Source organism: Helianthus annuus, chromosome 11 (assembly GCF_002127325.2).
Source record: "Helianthus annuus cultivar XRQ/B chromosome 11, HanXRQr2.0-SUNRISE, whole genome shotgun sequence".
In the NCBI taxonomy this organism is placed as follows: Eukaryota; Viridiplantae; Streptophyta; class Magnoliopsida; order Asterales; family Asteraceae; genus Helianthus; species Helianthus annuus.
The window spans coordinates 123164796-123184415 of NC_035443.2; the positions used below are offsets into that span (position 1 = coordinate 123164796).

The following is a 19620-nucleotide window of genomic DNA, read 5'->3' on the forward strand; positions in this document are numbered from 1 at the left end:
TGGACGCATACTCCTGCACACAACCCGTTAGTAATCCTGAGGATACCATCCAGGATGTTACCAATATCCTGAATGAGCATCCCGGATATGAGCAGATATCATATAATCAAGATATAACTCAAGATATTTCTCAGGATATGGGCTCAGAATTTTACCCATAACATATGGTTCTGTCACGAAACCCTTGACAACTCCGGTATTATTTCTCCTTTTGGTTTCATGTTCTAGATCTGCATATTGATCGATCGTTTTGTATAAATTTGGTTTTTGTAGGTTTTGGATTGAGTTTTGTATGCTATAGATGTTGGATAGTATGACTTTGGAAAATCAACTCTCATGTTTTTGTTTTAGGAATCCAATCATGTAATTTCATTATTTAGCTTTAAATTGGTTCATCTTTGTTTAAAATCCATTTATTATTTAGCTTTAAATTGGTTCACCTATGTATAAAATTCATAGTTTATCTCATCAGTTGATGGTTGTTAATGGTGGTTTGGTGGAGGCTTATGGTGATAGTGTTTGATGGGCAGTGTTTGGTGGAGTGTGTGTTTATTTATTATTATATTTTTAATAAGGGTAAAAAGACGACTATACCCTCATGTGCAATGCACATGACTAGATTTAACCATGAAAAATAACCAGGTTAGTGCTAAAGGACGTAGGGTGTAATGAGTTTTACAAATAAAGGATTGTGACTGTAATTATTGAAGTTAAAGGCCATCTATTGCAATCCAATACAAACATAAATGACAAAAAGTGTAATTTACCCTTCTTTTAAGTAATTAAAGAAAGTTTCTTAAATAATCTTTAAACCTGTCTTCTTATTAGGTTATTATTTTACTAAACTCATTATTAAACTAGAATTCCAGTGTGTTTCAACAATAACATATGTTATACTTAGTGAGTGTGAGTAACTTTCTTTAATATTTTAATACAAATGAGTTAGTGGGGAAGTTTGGATATGGGAGGTCAGGGGTTCAACCCCCCGTTCAAAAAAATTAACTCAGAAAAATAGCATAGTTTTAGGCAGTTTCTAAAATAGTTAAATAACTTCTATTTGTGGTAGTATTAGTAGTAGGAGACTTTGTTTAATTTTGATCATGGTGTGTGTTGTTTTGGGGAGTTGCGTTCTCGAATTTAGCAGACTTTTCGACTTTCAATTTCAAGCATCTATCACATATCATTGCTTTCTAACTTTGTTTTTTAATCAGGATTTTGCAACAACAGTTTCACACTCCTTCTAGGACACCATCTTCACCTCTTTTCCCGTGCTTTGTGGGTGGATCACCGCCACGTTGACCAAGATTCTTCACCGTACCAACGTGTGTGAATCTTTCCTGATCTTGCTGCAATTAGGGGCACCATACAACCTCATCTTCTTCTTATTCCTATACCGCATCCCGTTAGCATAGATCATGTTCCTATTCCTCCTTTTCATCATCATGATTATCATTTAGTTGAAATTAGGGGTAGCATACAAGCTGATCTTCTTCCTATTTCTATTTTGCATCCCGCTAGATAGATCATCTTCCTATTCGTAGTCCTTTTCATCATCTTGATCAATTTTTTTGAGGATGTCAACTCCCGCATAGCTAGTATGTTAAATGAGCTTGAGGTTATTCAGCTACAGTTTCCTGGTATGCATGCTCTAATCCACAGTCTTCCTGCTACCCAAAAACCAACTATCCTTACTGCTAGAAAACATGTTAAAAACCCATAACACTACCAATTCACTCTACCCAAAAGCCAGTACAACAGCCAACTTCCGTAACCACCGAAAAGGCAATAAAGTTAACAAATCCTACTACCACTAACAAAGTTGTGATAATCAGTTACTTGTCATACAACATATATGCACTTATCACATCACACTATGTTTCATGTAAATTGTTGATAGTTCCAGACTAATATAAAAAAGAGACTTTTAAGTTCTTATGAAACTTGATAAAGAGCTCTTGGAATGGTATTAAAAAAACCATGGAAAGGTACACATATTTCATTGAAATTTACAAAGAGTTCTATGCAAGTTCTAGCAGGCGACATATAAAAGATAATCAATTACTTGACATACAACATATATGCACTTACGTATATCACAATGTGTTTCATGTGAATTCTAGATAGTTTTAGACTAATCCAGAAAAAAGGAGACTTTTAAGTTCTTATGAGTTGATAGAGTATCTGGAATGGTATTAAAAACATAAAAAGGTACACATGCTTCATGGAAATTTATAAAGAGTTCTATGAAAGTTCTAGAATAATCTTTATGGAAAGTTCCAAATGTCAATTAGGTCAAATCAAACGTAACAAAACACCAAACACTGCTAAAAACTGCTATATTGAATCAATTTGAGCATCGGTAAAGAAATATGACGTAAACGAGTGATTAATGAGCAGTTGATACAAAATCGAGCATATGAAACCTAAACCCAACTTCAAACATCATATAGGCCAAATTAAATGCAACAAAAACAACACAAAACCGCTATATGGAATCATTTTAGTGACCCGTACAGAAATTTGACATAAACGAGAACATTGATGAGCAGTCGATACAAAATCGAGCATATGAAACCTAAACCTAGCTTCAAATGTCGATTAACGCTAAAAAACTGCTATATCGAATCATTGTGGTACAGAAATTAGACGTAAAGGAGAAGATTAAAGAGCTGTGATGCAAAATTAAGCGTATGAAAGTGATGTAAGTTGAAATAACAGAAAGTGGAGAGACCAGAAGCTGAAGAGTGAGAGGAGAAGGATGCGGTTATGAAGAGAGGAATTGTAAGCAGGTAGATAATGGAAGTAAGCTCCGGCATGTTCTACAACAATGGCGATGAATGATACCAAGGGGGTGTTTGGGATTCCTTCTCTTCTCAAAAAGGACTTGTTAACTTATATAAGTCAAAAGTGAGAAGTTACAAATACTAACTTCTCAAAAACAACTTCTCAACACACAAAAATAACTTAAATAAGTTAACCCAAACACTATAAAAACAACTTATTAACTTTTATAAGTCAATAAGTTATAAGTTGCATCAAAATAAGCTAACCCAAACACCCCCAATCTGGAAACGGTTATAATAAGCTTCAGTTTCACGTTTCCTCTGTTTTGTTTCTGGAATCTACCTGAATCAAGTAAAAAAAGGTGATAAGGAAGTTGTTCATTTCATAAAAGAACATGGATACAATAGTGGTTTTCGTTATACCGAATTAAAATTTGACGTAAAAACGTGAAATTGTAAAATTTATGCCAAAGCATAAAGTGTCTCACCCCAACCGATGGCGGAAACATCGTGGTGCGAGCACTAAGCGTTCAGATTTCTCATGAGATTTCCATAACACTAAATATTTCAATAAACATTTGATAGATTTCATAATAATTGTCTAAAAACAACCACCAACCACATATAACAAGGATGAAACATAACAAACATTGTTCAAAAGACTAAATTAACTAGGCGACGTTTCTAGGCATCTCCTAGCTTGATTTCCATGTGTTTCGAAGCAACCTATTAGCCTGCAACATGTATTAAAATATCAATACAAAAGTATTGGCGAGTATACAAGTTTGATAATAGAATAATATATTAAAAACAACTCATATCCACAATGTAACTAAAATAAAATAGTTCAGTCGTGCTAGTCTCGCAGTCCACACGGTGATAGCCTAAGTATCCTGATGCTTTAGTGTTTACCCAAGACTCGAGGTAAACTAGAATCCTCCTAACAATACCCCCTGAGAATGTGAGAGGTGCACCCCCTATAGCGCTACTATTGTTAAGGCGGAACTACACACCCTGGATTAAACGTCACATAGCACAAATAGAATACTAGAATGCACAAGTTTTCACGTACACATAGGATAGAGTTTAGATTTTGAAAGATTCAAGTTTATATAGAATACATGTTACGCCCCAAAGTTTTAAAGTAAAAAGGGGATCGAGTATACTCACAGTGATTGCTTAACAGTTATTGGATCAAAGGGAGCTCTTTTTAGAATTAGCCTGAATAGATTACAATAGAATAAGAGTCGGGCAGAATAACGAGATTGCGTAAAGTGCTGGAAATAGTCACTGGATCGGATGGTTGTCCGATCGGATGGCTGGATTGCCAGTCGATGGGGTCACAAGTGTGTGAGGAACGGATGGCTGCCCGATCGGATGGCCATCCGATCGGGTTGCCACTCTATCCAAGTACTAAGTTTAGTGTTGGTCACTCTTATCGGATGGCAGCATGATCGGATGGCTATCCGTTCGGGTTGCCACTCGATTGAGATTCCCAAGTTCCAAGTTTCTGAAAAAGTTCTAAGTGTTGGAAGGCTTCAAAGTTTCAAGGCTGCGGGACAAGTGTCACCTGATCGGGCGGCTGTCCGATCGGACGGCTGTCCAATCGGGTTCCCGCTTGATCGGGCGAACCTTGTTCCGTTTACCTCTTTGTGAAATTTTCTAAGTTTAACGATGACGGCATGGTATGCATTGAGACAATGGTAAACTCATTGGTACACAGCCGTTCTGATCGGGTGGGAACCACCCCAGTCCAATCAGTTAACTGTCCGCGATAATCATTCATGTCAAAATCCATATTCCGGCCATCATTCTCCGGTAAGATCCATTTTTAAGCCGACTTTAGACTATTAATTAAGTCTATTGTCCGTTCAGAACCGGATCTCACCACTTAAGGTAAAAGATTGAAGAAAAGATGAAGAAACTTAAGTTTTATGTGAAAAAAGTCTAGATTTAGCTTAGATTTAGTGTAGAAACGTATGAAATTCCTTAGATCCGAGCTAGATCTTGCCAGGAATGACCTCATATAGAAGTTTGTACAAACCACCATAATGACATCATCCTCAGGATCTCAGATCTGAGAGATTCCACAGTGAAAAGTGTGATTTCAAAGTTGAATCATGTAGAGAATGAAGTGTAGATCAAGAAAGTACAAGGATCTAGCTTAAAACGTACCGAAATCGACAAGAAAATGAAGGAATGTAGTGTGCATGCGTCTGGTCGAACAGGGCTGTCACATCAGGGAATAAAGTGATGTGACATGCCTATTTATAGTGTGGAGGGAAGTTGAGGCGTTGCAGCATGGATCGGATGGTGGCCCAATCGGGTGGTCATCCGATCGGATTGCCACTTGGCCAATCCAACCCTTTTCGCGTTCTCGTCTTTGATTCATTTTGCGAGCTAGATTAAGCGTTGCGTAACATTAGGTAATAGAATTTACTAGATTATAGTATTGACACGACAGCTTCACAAGTTTCATAGATTCCGCCAGTGACAAGACTCTAGTCTCTCGTTCAACCAAGAATCAAGCTTCACGAGTCTAAAGAGTCAAGCACCATATAGTTTTAGACATTCCAAGCACGTAGAGTTTGGCATTCCTAGCATAGATTTAGGCATTCCATCATAGATATATAGATTTAGATATTCCAAATACATAGAATTAGGCATTCCAAGCATAGATTTAGACATTCCAGACATAGATTTAGACATTCCAAGTATATAAATTTAGGCATTTCACATCGTAGATTTAGGCATTTCAACACATAGTCTTAGACATTCCAACATATAGATTTAGGCAATTCAAATATATATATATATATATATCATAGTTTAGGGACCCAAAATGACAATAGTTAAACTTCAGGTGCTAATCTTGTCAAAAGCCCAAAGTTTAAGGACGCTGGGCGTCACAGTCTCCCCTCCTTTAGGAGATTTCGTCCCCGAAATCTTAGAAGAAGACTGCTCGAAGAGCTGCGAGTACTTGGCCTTCATATCACTTTTCAGTTCCCAAGTGAATTCAGCGCCCCGCTTTCCTTCCCATCGAACCTTGACAATGGGAATTTTGCTAAGCCTCAATCGCAGTTCCTCGTCGGCTAGGTATTTACGTAGGTTAGACACGTGGAACACCGGGTGCACATTGTTTAGTTCTTGTGGCAGGTAGAGTCTGTACGCCACCTTGCCAATCCTTTCAAGTATCACGAAAGGTCCTACATAGCGAGGAGCGAGCTTGCCTTTCATACCAAAACGAACCACTCCCTTCCAGGGAGATACCTTGAGTAGAACTCGGTCACCAACAGCAAATTCCAGAGGCTTGCGCCTTTTATCAGCATAGCTCTTTTGTCTGCTCCTAGCCTTGATCAAGTTATCACGGATCTGAAGAATCTTATCCATTGTCTCTTGAATAATCTCAGGGCCAGTGAACTGCTTTTCCCCAACCTCATGCCAGCTGAGAGGAGATCGACACTTCTGTCCATACAAAGCTTCGAAAGGAGCCATCTGAATACTGGAATGATAGCTGTTGTTGTACGAGAATTCTATCAATGGTAAATGTACATCCCAGTTACCACCAAAGTCGATGACACAAGAACGAAGCATGTCCTCTAGGGTTTGAATGGTACGCTCGGTCTGTCCATCCGTCTGAGGATGAAAGGCCGTGCGAACCCATAGCGGACTGAAATGTTTGCCAAAGACGTGACGTAAAACGACCATCACGGTCAGAGATTATGTCAAGAGGGATGCCATGACGGCATATAATTTCATCGGTATTGATCCTAGCAAGTTTCTCCACTTTATAATCTTCACGAATAGGAAGAAAGTGGGCTGATTTAGTTAAATGGTCAATGATTACCCAAATACTGTCATGACCGGCAGGTGTACGGGGTAACTTAGTAATAAAGTCCATAGCAAGACTATCCCACTTCCAAACGGGGATTTTAGGTTGTTCTAAAAGTCCAGAAGGACGCTGATGTTCGGCCTTAACCTTCAAACAGGTAAGGCATTTAGAGACGTACACAGCAATGTCCCTCTTCATACCAGGCCACCAGTAGGTCGCACGCAAATCATGGTACATCTTATCAGCGCCCGGATGAATAGAATAACGGATTTGTGAGCCTCGTCCATAATGAGCTCACGGAGGTTGTCGTGATCTGGCACCCAGATGCGATTTAGATAGTACTGAAGACCATCAGATTTAGTTTCAAGTTGATTAATGTTAGCGCCAAGAACTTCAACAGATAGACTACCTTCATTAGCTGACGAATACTGGGGTTCACGAATACAAGTATGGAGTTCACTAGAGATGTGAATAGCCTTAAGATGAGTTTTATGACTAAGAGCGTTGGCCACTACATTCTCCTTGACAGGATGATAGCGAATTTCGTAGTCGTAGTCGTTTAGTAATTCCACCCAATGCCTCTGTCGCATGTTCAGTTCTTTTTGGTCAAAGATATGTTGAAGAATCCTGTGGTCAGTGAAAACCACGCACTTTGTACCATACAGGTAGTGTCGCCAAATCCTTAATGCAAAAATAACCACACCAAGCTCCAGATCGTGAGTAGTATACTTTTTCTCATGTACCTTGAGCTGATGAGAGGCATAAGCGATAACCTTGTCCCGCTGCATGAGCACACAGCCCAATCCACGGTTCGAGGCATCACAATATACTACAAAATCGTCATTGCCATCAGGTAGAGTTAAAACAGGAGCATTACACAAAAGATCCTTAAGGGTTTGAAAGGATTCCTCTTGTTCGGGACCCCAAACAAAAGATTTCTCCTTTTGGGTTAGAGTAGTAAGAGGAACAACGATTTTAGAGAAATCCGCGATGAACCGGCAGTAATAACCCGCCAATCCTAGAAAAGAACGAATCTCAGACACGGATTTAGGCGTACACCAATTCTTCACTGCCTCGATCTTAGAAGGGTCAACATGAATACCCTGACTACTAACAATGTGACCAAGAAACTGTACTTCATCGATCCAAAACTCACACTTAGAGAATTTAGCATACAGACGTTCACCACGTAGAAGTTCAAGCATAAGACATAGATGGCGAGCATGATCAGCTTTAGACTTAGAATAAATAAGAATACCATCAATAAAAACTACAACAAAACGATCAAGATAGGGTTTACAGATACGGTTCATGAGGTCCATGAACACCGCAGGTGCGTTGGTCAAGCCAAAATGCATGACTACAAACTCGTAGTGTCCATATCGAGCACGAAAAGCTGTTTTCGGAATATCATCTTCGAGGACACGTAGCTGATGATATCCAGAACGTAGGTTAATCTTCGAGAAACATGACGCACCTTGTAGTTGATCAAAGAAATCATCAATGCGGGGTAAAGGGTAACGATTCTTCACGGTAAGCTTATTAAGTTCACGGTAGTCGATACACATATGAAACGATCCATCCTTCTTCTTGACAAATAAGACGGGAGCACCCCACGGAGAGGTACTTGGATGAATAAAACCTTTATCGAGTAATTCTTGCAGCTGACTGGATAACTCTTGCATCTCGGAAGGTGCAAGACGATAGGGAGCCCTGGCGACAGTAGTCGCACCAGGTACGAGGTCAATACGAAAATCGACGGATCTAGGAGGAGGAAGACCAGGTAAATCCTCAGGAAAGACATCAGGGAAATCACACACAACCGGAACATCGTTTATGTTCTTCCCCATGCCCTTTTGTTCCACCACGTGGGCTAAGAAGGCAGGGTTCTGTTTACGTAAACTTCTGCTCGCTTGTGTGCATGACATCAGCCTTGGTCCTCTCGAAGGTCGGTCTCCATAGAAGTTCAAACTATCACCAAACGGAAGAGGAAGACGAACGAGTTTCTCGTGACAAACAATCTCGGCATGATTCTTACGCAACCAATCCATACCGATAATAACATCAAAGCTACCCAAACGCATGGGTATGAGATCAATAGAGAAAACATGATCGTTAAGAGTCAAGGAACAATCACGCACGATAGAATTTACAAGAATCGACTTACCATTGGCTACCTCAACAGAGAACGGCTCAAGTAACTTAGAGCGTGTACAATTTATCAAAGACTCAAATTCCACGGACACAAAGCTTTTATCGGCACCAGTATCAAATAAGATCGAAGCATAAAGGTTATTAACGAGAAACATACCATTCACCACGTCATTATTATTACGAGCCTAATTAGCATTGAGATTGAATGCTCGTCCACGAGCGGCTGCTTGTTGTTCCTGGTTCAGCTGGGGGCAACGATTACGAAGATGCCTAGTATCTCCACACTGGAAACATGCACGAACAGCATTGACCGGCTTGGGATCCTGTAGAGGAGCTGGAAGAGCTGCTTGAACTGCCTGAGCTAGGGCTTGCTGAGCTGGTTGAGCAGGGTTAGCTTGACGACAGTAGGGAGTCGTGTGACCATAGCGATTACAGTTGGTGCACGGACGGCATGCAGAAGCAGTAGGATGATGAAAGTTGCAAGTTGCGCACTTGGGATAAGACCCAGTGTACTGCTTCTTAGCTTCTGGAACAGCAGGGTTAGCAGCAGCAGTAGTAGGAGCAAGTTTAACTGCAGGGTTTGTAGCAGGAGTAATAACATTACATCCAGAACCCTGGGATTTCCTTTTCTTGTTCTTGGTGCCACTTGGCTGCAGGGTAACTTGATTTGCAGACTTCGAAGTAGCAGGAGTAGCAAACTGCTTATCACGGACGCGGTTGTTGTTGTTGTTGATACTAGCTGCGAGACGGTAGACTTCCTCAATTGTATCGAGTTGGGCTGCTTCAATAGAATCACGCATAGCAGGAGGCAGACCATTAATGTACTTGGTTATCATCCGCTTGGGAGTAGAAACCAAGTGAGGAACGATCAGACTAAGCTGCTTAAAGCGAGTAGTGTAAGCAAGATTATCATCACCAATCTGCTTCAAGTGCCAAAACTCTTCTTCAAGCTTCAACGGTTCATGGGGAGGGCAGAACTCAAGCATCATTAGCTCTCGCACCTCAGCCCATGGAAGAGCATAGGCTTCTTCATTAGAACGGATGTTTCTCTCATTCGACCACCACTTCAACGCTCTGCCTTGGAACATCCCAGTCGCACTCCTAGTCTTTAGATGATCTGGGCACTCGCTGTTAATGAAGGTAACTTCGATGCTGTCAAACCACTCGAGCATAGCAGTCACCCCATCACTGCCCGTGAAAGGCTTAGGGTAGCAAGAGATGAAATGTTTGTAGCTGAACTTTGTAGGCTTCTGCTTCTCAGCCTTGGAGTCCACAGAGGATGGAGGAGTGTTCGATTCTTGGAGCTCAGAGACGATCTTTGGCACGACTCGAGCGATCTGGTCGGCCATGAAGGACATCATCTTCTTCTGAGACTTCTCTCTGGATTTCCTGAGAGTGTCGGATAGCTTTCGAGAATACATCCTAAAGATCCAACAAGAGTATCGTATAAGTCTAAATTCATGAGATCTTGCAATATAGAATTACACACGATAAACTAAAGGCTTCAACAAGATTCACAAGATTCACATAGATACCGCAAACCCACGACCTTCGCATGGCGCGTTGTACAGAGCGTGGCAACAAGTCAAAACGCTTATATATAGGAAGTACCAGCGACGTATCCACCACATTTTGGGCACATCGCTTCTACCCCGTACTCGGCGTCATGTTACGTGTCGCAATTGCCAAATAACATGCTCAACATTATCACAATACACACGTAGACTAATCCGATAGATTTCAATAGATTGCCATAGATTTCAATAAACTTTCCATAGACTTTAATAGATTCGCATAGATTAGTGTTAATAGTCCACAAACCACAAAATTTCGCATGGCACGTGCTACGAAAGTTCGGTGACATGACGGAAGCACTTATATATAGGAAGTACCAGCGGCGTATCCACTGTGCTTTGATCACGCTACGTCCCCCTCATCATCGGTGTCATACTTTACCTAACCACAACATTAGACTTAGTCAATTAAATAGCATAGATTGACCCAACTGGTCCATGTAGATTAACCAAATAGAGTTTCAGCATAGATTTACCCAAATAGACTTCACAACTTTAACCCGAGCCTACAAAACTACGAACTTCACTTAGTGCGTGGTACGAACATTCGGCAACATGCCAGAAACACTTATATATAGGAAGTACCAGCGGCGTATCCACCATGTTTCGGACATGCAACTTTCCTCCTCATCTTCGACACTAGGCTACATTTCGTATTTTGTTTCTCAATCCACACATATGTAGTTTACACATAGATTTCACGATAGATTTCACATAGGGTTCACATAGAATACACAAATAGACCTTTCATAGCTTTAGAATTCAACAACATCATTACCGATCCACAGACACCAAGTTTCGCATGGCACTTAGTATGAAAGTTGGTAACATGCCAGAAACACTTATATATAGGAAGTACCAGCGGCGTATCCACCATGTTTCGGACACGTCACTTTTCCCTCGTATTCCATGCCATGTTACATCTAGTGCTTCACAATCACAACATAGCATAGATTGATCAGATAGATAAACTCCTTAAATTTAGTTCGATCCTGAAGAATTAGAATTTAACATTTTAGATTGCGGACATGCGTGCGATTCGTGTAAAAGTATATCAAAATGATCGAAGAATCGAGTTTAAAACCACATACATAAAATCGAGATAACATAAAAGATAGGCTTATAAAACATAGGATTGTTCCGGGTAGAGGAACGGTGACTAACCAAAGTGATTCGAACTCCTTTCGAATTGAGGTAACGTGTCTTAACTTATTTAGACAAATACGTCATCGATGTTAGGCCTACGATATTTGTCCTTTTAGTCATTCCACGTTCCTAATTGATCGGAAGTCACGAGACTTTGGCGAGACATAAAAATTAAGGAGTGGGACTAGTTATCAAGGTCTGAGTTTCACCTCTAACTTAACAACATCTTACCCTAATAGCATTGGCACTTATCCGCAGATAAGACCTACTAGAATAATAAGGAGATTTTCCATCAAGGTTTGGATGTCACTCCTGACTTGAGGGCAATCTCGTGCAAAATACAAACACCGAGTAATAGTGTTTTCAAGCATTGGGTGTATATTGTGTTGGCCTTAGGAAAGGCTTGTAAGTTTAACAGGAATATGCTGCTGCTAGGAAGCAGATACGGTAGAATGCATAAGTCTTAAACAACAAATAAGAGTCAAAGTTCCTAGGACTATAGACTAGGGCAAGTATTCCTACTTATACTAATTCCCTATAGTTATGGCTCTGATACCAATCTGTCACACCCCAACCGATGGCGGAAACATCGGGTGCGAGCACTAAGCTTTCAGATTGCTCATGAGATTTCCATAACACTAAATATTTCGATAAACATTTAATAGATTTCATAATAATTGTCTAAAAACAACCACCAACCACAAATAACAAGGATCAAACATAACTGTCGCAACCCCCGCCCCTATCTGTCCCGGGAACGGGCGGCCGCAAACAACAGTGTCGGTGGTATCGGTGTTTATTAATTTGGCAGCGGAAATTACATCAGGACCGTAGTTAGGAAATATTTTATCAGAGTAAAACACCACATTTTATATAAATCATTACATTGGGACAAAACCCAAGTTTTCATTACAAACTGATTTATAGGGATAAATCCCATTTTATTGGATAGAACACCTTCTTTATTTAGGTAACTTTTATAGCCACTTTTCCAAGCCTTCAGTGCTGTACAGCTGGCTTCTAATTGGCTTTCACATTGTGTTACCTGAAACGCGTTTAAAAACATTTTATCAGTGGGAAATACTGGTGAGTGAATCCCAGTTCAATCAAGAAAAGTTTTATTAAATTAAACAGTATTGAGAGCGATTACAATGTTTATATCCACCCAAATACTCATTCAGTACTGTCAATCCTGACTCGTGGATCCTATTACACATTGGCTAACTCTTCGTCCAATGGTAACGTGTCTCACATTTTGTATACAAAACCCCAACATACCGGCAGTAATTGTAGAATTACAAAGACTCAATCACTGGTAAATTGCATTGTAAAATGGTTAAGGTTTTGTAAAAACTGTTTACAAAAAGGAGATTACTCACATTGCTGTTTTAGGATTTCTGTAAGGATTTCCTGAGAATTATCTATAATTTACACAAATGCACACGTGTTAGTATAATAACCCATTTTAACATTAGTAATACCCTCCCCGAGACGGCATTCCAACGACTATGTCGGGCAGAACCACGACAGCCATTACGGAACCCTAGATCAATCGGGCAGAGTATCTAATACGTATCCAGGGGTTATGATACTTACAACGGAGCAGAACTTCGTTATTTAGGGGGATATTATACCCGAGTACAATGCCTACTATTAAGAAATTGAGAGAGAGATCGAAGATTTGGACGAATGGAAACTGAAGGCCGAAGGCCTCCCTTTATAGGGCTTGTCAACAGGTTCGTCGCGCCCCGCGACGAAGGAAGGCGGGGGCCGTCGTGCCCCGCGACGTAGGGTGTCTAGGCCGTAGGTTTGATTGGTCACGGGGTAGGTTCGACAGCGAGTGAGACACGTGGCGGCCTAGGGCTGCGCCTGCTGTCCACCTTGTCGCGGCCCGCGACGAGTAAAGACAAGGGGTGTCGCGCCCCGCGACGACCCAATTATTTTTGTTTTATTTAATTTTTAATGTTATATCGTATTTTGGGCTTGGTTTTCCCATACGGGGTATATTTTAGGACATACTGGGGTATTTTAATATATTTTTAGGGTGTCAAAAACATTTAGGAGGGTGTCGGTTTATTTTTGGGTTGTTATAATAACAAACATTGTTCAAATTGTTCAAAAGACTAAATTAACTAGGCGACGTTTCTAGGCATCTCCAAGCTTGATTTCCATGTGTTTAGAAGCAACTTATTAGCCTGCAACATATATTAAAATATCAATACAAAAGTATTGGCGAGTATACAAGTTTGATAATAGAATAATAGATTAAAAACAACTCATATCCATAATGTAAGTAAAATAAAATAGTTCAGCCGTGCTAGTGTCGCAATCCACGCGGTGATAGCCCAAGTATCCCGATGCTTTAGTGTTTACCCAAGACTCAAGGTAAACTAGAATCCTCCTATCAATACCCCCTGAGAATAATGGGAGAGGTGCACCCCCTATAGCGCTACTATTGTTAAGGCGGAACTACACACCCTGGATTAAACGTTACATAGCACAAATAGAATACTAGAATGCACAAGTTTTCACGTACACATAGGATAGAGTTTAGATTTCGAAAGATTCAAGTTTATATAGAATACATGTTACGCCCCAAAGTTTTAAAGTAAAAAAGGGATCGAGTATACTCACAGTGATTGCTTAACAGTCGCAACTGTTATTCGATCAAAGGGAGCTCTTTTTAGAATTAGCCTGATTAGATTACAATAGGATAAGAGTCGGGCAGAATAACGAGATTGCGTAAAGTGCTTGAAATAGTCACTGGATTGGATGGCTGTCCGATCGGATGGCTATCCGATCGGATTGCCAGTCGATCGGGTGACAAGTGTGTCAGGAACGGATGGCTGCCCGATCGGATGGCCATCCGATCGGGTTGCTACTTGGTTCAAAATTCACAAGGTGAGGGGAATAGGATGGCTGCCGATCGGATGGCCATCCGATCGGGTTGCCACTCTATCCAAGTACTAAGTTTAGTGTTGGTCACTCCTATCGGATGGCAGCTCGATCGGATGGCTATCCGATCGGGTTGCCACTCGATTGAGATTCCCAAGTTCCAAGTTTCTGAAAAAGTTCTAAGTGTTGGAAGGCTTCAAAGTTTCAAGGTTGCGGGACAAGTGTCACCTGATCGGGTGGCTGTCCGATCGGACGGTTGTCCGATCGGGTTGCCGCTTGATCGGGCGAACCTTGTTCCGTTTACCTCTTTGTGAAAGTTTCTAAGTTTAACGATGACGGCATGGTACGTATTGAGACAATGGTAAACTCATCGGTACACAGCCGTTCTGATCGGGTGGGAACCACCCCAGTCCGATCAGTTAACTATCCGCGATAATCATTCATGTCAAAATCCATATTCCGGCCATCATTCTCCGGTACGATCTATTTTTAAGCCGACTCTTAGACTATTAATTAAGTCTGTAGTCGGTTCAGAACTGGATCTCACCACTTAAGGTAAAAGATTGAAGAAAAGATGAAGAAACTTAAGTTTTATGTGAAAAAGTCTAGATTTAGCTTAGATTTAGTGTAAAAACGTATGAAATTTCTTAGATCCGAGCTAGATCTTGCCAGGAATGACCTCATATAGTAGTTTGTACAAACCACCATAATGACATCATCCTCAAGATCTCAGATCTGAGAGATTCCACGGTGAAAAGTGTGATTTCAAAGGTGAATCACGTAGAGAATGAAGTGTAGATCAAGAAAGTACAAGGATCTAGCTTAAAACGTACCGAAATCGATGAGAAAATGAAGGAATGTAGTGTGCGTGCGTCTGGTTGAACAGGGATGTCACATCAGGGAATAAAGTGATGTGACAGGCCTATTTATAGTGTGGAGGGAAGTTGAGGCGGTGCAGCATGGATCAGATGGTGGCCCGATCGGGTCGTCATCCGATTGGGTTGCCACTTGGCCAATCCAACCGTTTTCGCGTTCCCGTCTTTGATTTGTTTTGCGAGCTAGATTAAGCGTTGCGTAACATTAGGTAATAGAATTTACTAGATTATAGTATTGATATGACAGTTTCACCGTTTCATAGATTCCGCCAGTGACAAGACTCTAGTCTCTCGTTAAACCAAGAATCAAGCTTCACGAGTCTAAAGAGTCAAGCACCATATAGTTTTAGACATTCCAAGCACGTAGAGTTAGGCATTCCAAGCATAGATTTAGGCATTCCATCATAGATATATAGATTTAGACATTCCAAATACATAGAATTAGGCATTCCAAGCATAGATTTAGACATTCCAGACATAGATTTAGACATTCCAAGTATATAAATTTAGGCATTTCACATCGTAGATTTAGACATTTCAACACATAGTCTTAGACATTCCAACACATAGATTTAGGCATTCCAAATATATATATCATAGTTTAGGGACCCAAAATGACAATAGTTAAACTTCAGGGGCTAATCTTGTCAAAAGCCTAAAGTTTAGGGACGCTGAGCGTTACATAAAGCATGTAAAAAAGAATAACTAAGAGGCTTTTTGTTTAGTTTTTAACGAGTCTGATTCAGATCTCTTACTAATTTAGTACGTAATGGTTAAGACTATTTGTTTCACGAACAGATGTCTAAATGGTTTAGACAAATACCTCTGAATGGTTAAGAATTATACTAATTCTGAATAGTTAAGACCTCTAATCTGAATTGGCTAGATATTTGCCTCTGAGCGGTTAAGCATTATACTAGCTCTTAATGATTCAGACATTTTACTGGTTCAGCACTTAATGATTCAGACCTATTACTTGTTCAACACTTAACCATTCAGAAGTTGCCAAACAACCCCTAAGTCGAAATGATAAAAAAAACCTACGTGAAACGAAAAATTAACTAAATTAAACCTTAAATAATAATATAATGTATACGGTTTATAAAATTCAACATAAGGGAGAGGTTCATTTGAAAAGGAAATTTAATTAAGAAGAAAAAGAACAAAGGGTACAATTGTAAAATGTTAAGTAGTTTTTCTTTAATCTCATTTATTACTATCTTTAAGTAATTAATTACTCATAAAAAATATCATTCATTAATTTTTTTTTTTTTGCCTACACACATAAAAAGTTACCCTACACCTTTAGAAATTTATCCTACAAATATTTAAATTTATCCTACACAACTCGTAATTTATCCTACACACCTAGTAAGTTGTCTTACACTCTAAATTATTTTTATTTTATTTTTTGAAAAAAATATATATTTTGAAAATAAGTTACAAATTTAATTAGTTAGCTATTAAAGATGAAGACTGAAAATTAATGATCTATGTAAGTTTACAAATATATCCTTATATTAAAATTAAATGTAAATATTAAATGAAATAAAATGAAATATCCTTATTGGTTGAAAGTTCTTCTTTTTTCTTCTTACAAAAAAATTCTCCTCATTTGTACCCTCCACTTCAACATAAACCATATATATCAGGATTTTATTGTATTTTTACTAATAGCTTAAGAGATAACATGGTAAAACTTATTAAAACTCTAAGACTATGTGTTTTGGGTTAACAAAATATCGTTAACTCATTGCCACATCATCGTCACGTTACAACTTAACAATTAACTACATTCTTACTAACATTGTGTTGTAGGTTAACTGACATCCAATACCATTAACTTAACAAAAAGGAAATGAAGGTGGCATGTGATTGGTTCCCACATCCATGGGCCCCACCATCCTTCCCAACTTCTTCTGTTAACGTCGCAAATGTGTTAACGAAGTTCCCATTAACTAACCCCGTTAACGGAGCGACGCAGTGTTTCCTTCGTTAGCAGCTGACGTGGCTCTATTAACAGCTTCTTAGTTAACCAACAACACATAGATGCTGTTTGTTTTTTTCTGAAAAACTCTGCGCAAGCTCTTCTGTCTGCGTCGCGCAGATCACACCCAGACATTGCCATGCACAGACTGTTTGTTTTTCCAAAGACGTTTCATTAAAAAAAAGTTTACACGAACTCTTCTTTGTGCTGACTTGATACAACCACTTTTAAATTCTTTTAGTGTAGCGGAAGAAATTGAAAACTTACTAAAGTCATTGGTAAGAAAAATGAAAATTATGAGATGTTGTAGCAATCTTAAAACACAACCAAAAGTAGCATCACTTAATTTCAATAGTAAAAGTGTGAGTGTCGACAATTTTGATGATTAATGTTTTTTAAAATTAAATATAGGAAAATGAACTCATCATTAGTGAATTTTCATTTATTTGTGTTCGATTGTTATGTGTTTGTTAATCATTGGCATTATTGGATACTTAATGTATTAGACATGTTCGTTTATGTTTTTGAACTATTCATTTATATTTTTTAGCAAACGAACATGCTCATTTTCTTAACGAATGAACATAAACAAAATATTTATTCAATTAAATGTTTATGTTCATGTTTGATTAAAGTATATTGAGCAAAAGCTAACATGCCCCGTTTATGTTTTCGGTCTGTTTACATGCTTACACAGTTAACTACAACAGAGACAACAAATAGGTATATAGCATCAATTTCAAAAACATGCTTTCATATATGAATACCATGTAATTAGGTGAAATTTTGAATTTTGGATTCACAATTGAGTTAAAACATAATTAATTAAACATTAAAAGCTAAGCTATTACACATCTTAAATGTAACTATTTTTCAAGTTTCAAAAATGGTTCACAAGTTTTACTGAGTATGTTAATGAACTAATTTATTACGTAGATCATCAAACAATTTTAGGTAATTTTCAAATTCCGTTGTATCTTCGTGTGCATAATTTCATCGGTAACCGATACAGGGACGTCAACAACACCAGACTCGTTAAGGTGGGCGACACTAGCATCAACGAAGATGCGTGGCAACAATGTCAACAAGTGGTGGTTACAACTGTTGAAAATATTTCAATCAACCAGTAAATTAATATAAACTTTATTAATTACCGAGTTATCAGCCAAACCAGTTTGTTCCAACTTGAGCAAACTGATTAAAGAAAGGTAGAAGGAGACTGTCCCGTTATCGGACAAATTTAAAGAATACGCAAAAATTAAAACGAACCTGGCGATTAAGAAAGAAGATCCTTGAACTGCACAGATGACTCCTGTCCTTAAAGGATTTTACGCGCTCGTATTGCTGTGAGCTGCAACGTAAACTCCTAGGATTTAATGCAGAACTTATCCGGTATTCCAACAGCAATGGAAACCAGAAAACGCAGAAGCTGGAGAAGAAACTGGAGCACAGAAAGGTGGGAGGAGGCTGCGAAAATTAGATGTGTTGAATAGGTAGCAGGAGGCTTTTATTTATAGGTTGTGATCATGCCAAAGAATGAGAAAAACGGGGAGTGGGATAACCATCCAGAACCAAATTCAGTTGCTGGAGATATCCCACATGAATTTGAATTACTAGAGATAATGGGATAACCCCCACTGTTTCGAATTCACCTCTATCTCCTTATCTCATTCGATCCACAGATCTGACACACCTAAACCGGACCCTAGCTAAAAATAAAAGCTCCTCGCGACGATGCGTACATGCGAAGTGCAAAGTGCGCCTCAAACGCGCCCATCCGCGCCTCAAACGCGACCATTTGCGAGCTCGCGGCTCGGCGCGCGTGTGGGCTTCATCCACTTCTCAACCCATTTAACACTTTGGTGGCCCATAAGGAGTAATCCTTTATAGCCCCCTTCGGTTTACCCCCACACATCACCAGCTGACTTTGCGTTCTCACTGAGCGCGAATATGGCCGTGCGCTATAAATCCTTTTCATGACCCTTTAGAAGATAAACCACTAATCTTCACTTGAGGCGGCACCACCCTAGATCATATAGGCAAAGTTTTACATCATCCACATTGCTTGGATGCCTCCAAAACTTTGTTAAGAGCATAAGCTCACCCTTGTTCTCGGCAACGACGTACTATCATACCTCACATGGATCTATCAAATTTGATAGTACCTTCTATCATTAAGTGACTTCGTTTTCACCCATTAAACTTGAGAAATAGGAGCACTAAGTTCAAGTTGGGTTTCCATCACTAACGATTCTATTGTGGTTTTAGACCAATGTCTCTCGCAATATTCACAACCAAATCTCTCGTCAGAGGTTCAGTAAACGGATCTGCCAAGTTCCTACTTATCTTGACATAGACAACCTTGATGGTACCA

General features: G+C 39.4%; 1 protein-coding gene across 1 annotated transcript; it reads right to left on the minus strand.

Annotated features, from left to right (window-relative positions):
• Nucleotides 1-1229: 1229 nt before the first annotated feature.
• Nucleotides 1230-7205, minus strand: LOC118484064. Its single transcript, XM_035979953.1, has 3 exons — nucleotides 6816-7205; nucleotides 6631-6762; nucleotides 1230-1346 (listed from the first exon to the last, which is right to left on the minus strand). Exons 1-3 carry the CDS (start codon nucleotides 7203-7205, stop codon nucleotides 1230-1232), a joined length of 639 nt encoding a protein of 212 aa, XP_035835846.1.
• Between the last annotated feature and the right edge of the window lie 12415 nt (nucleotides 7206-19620).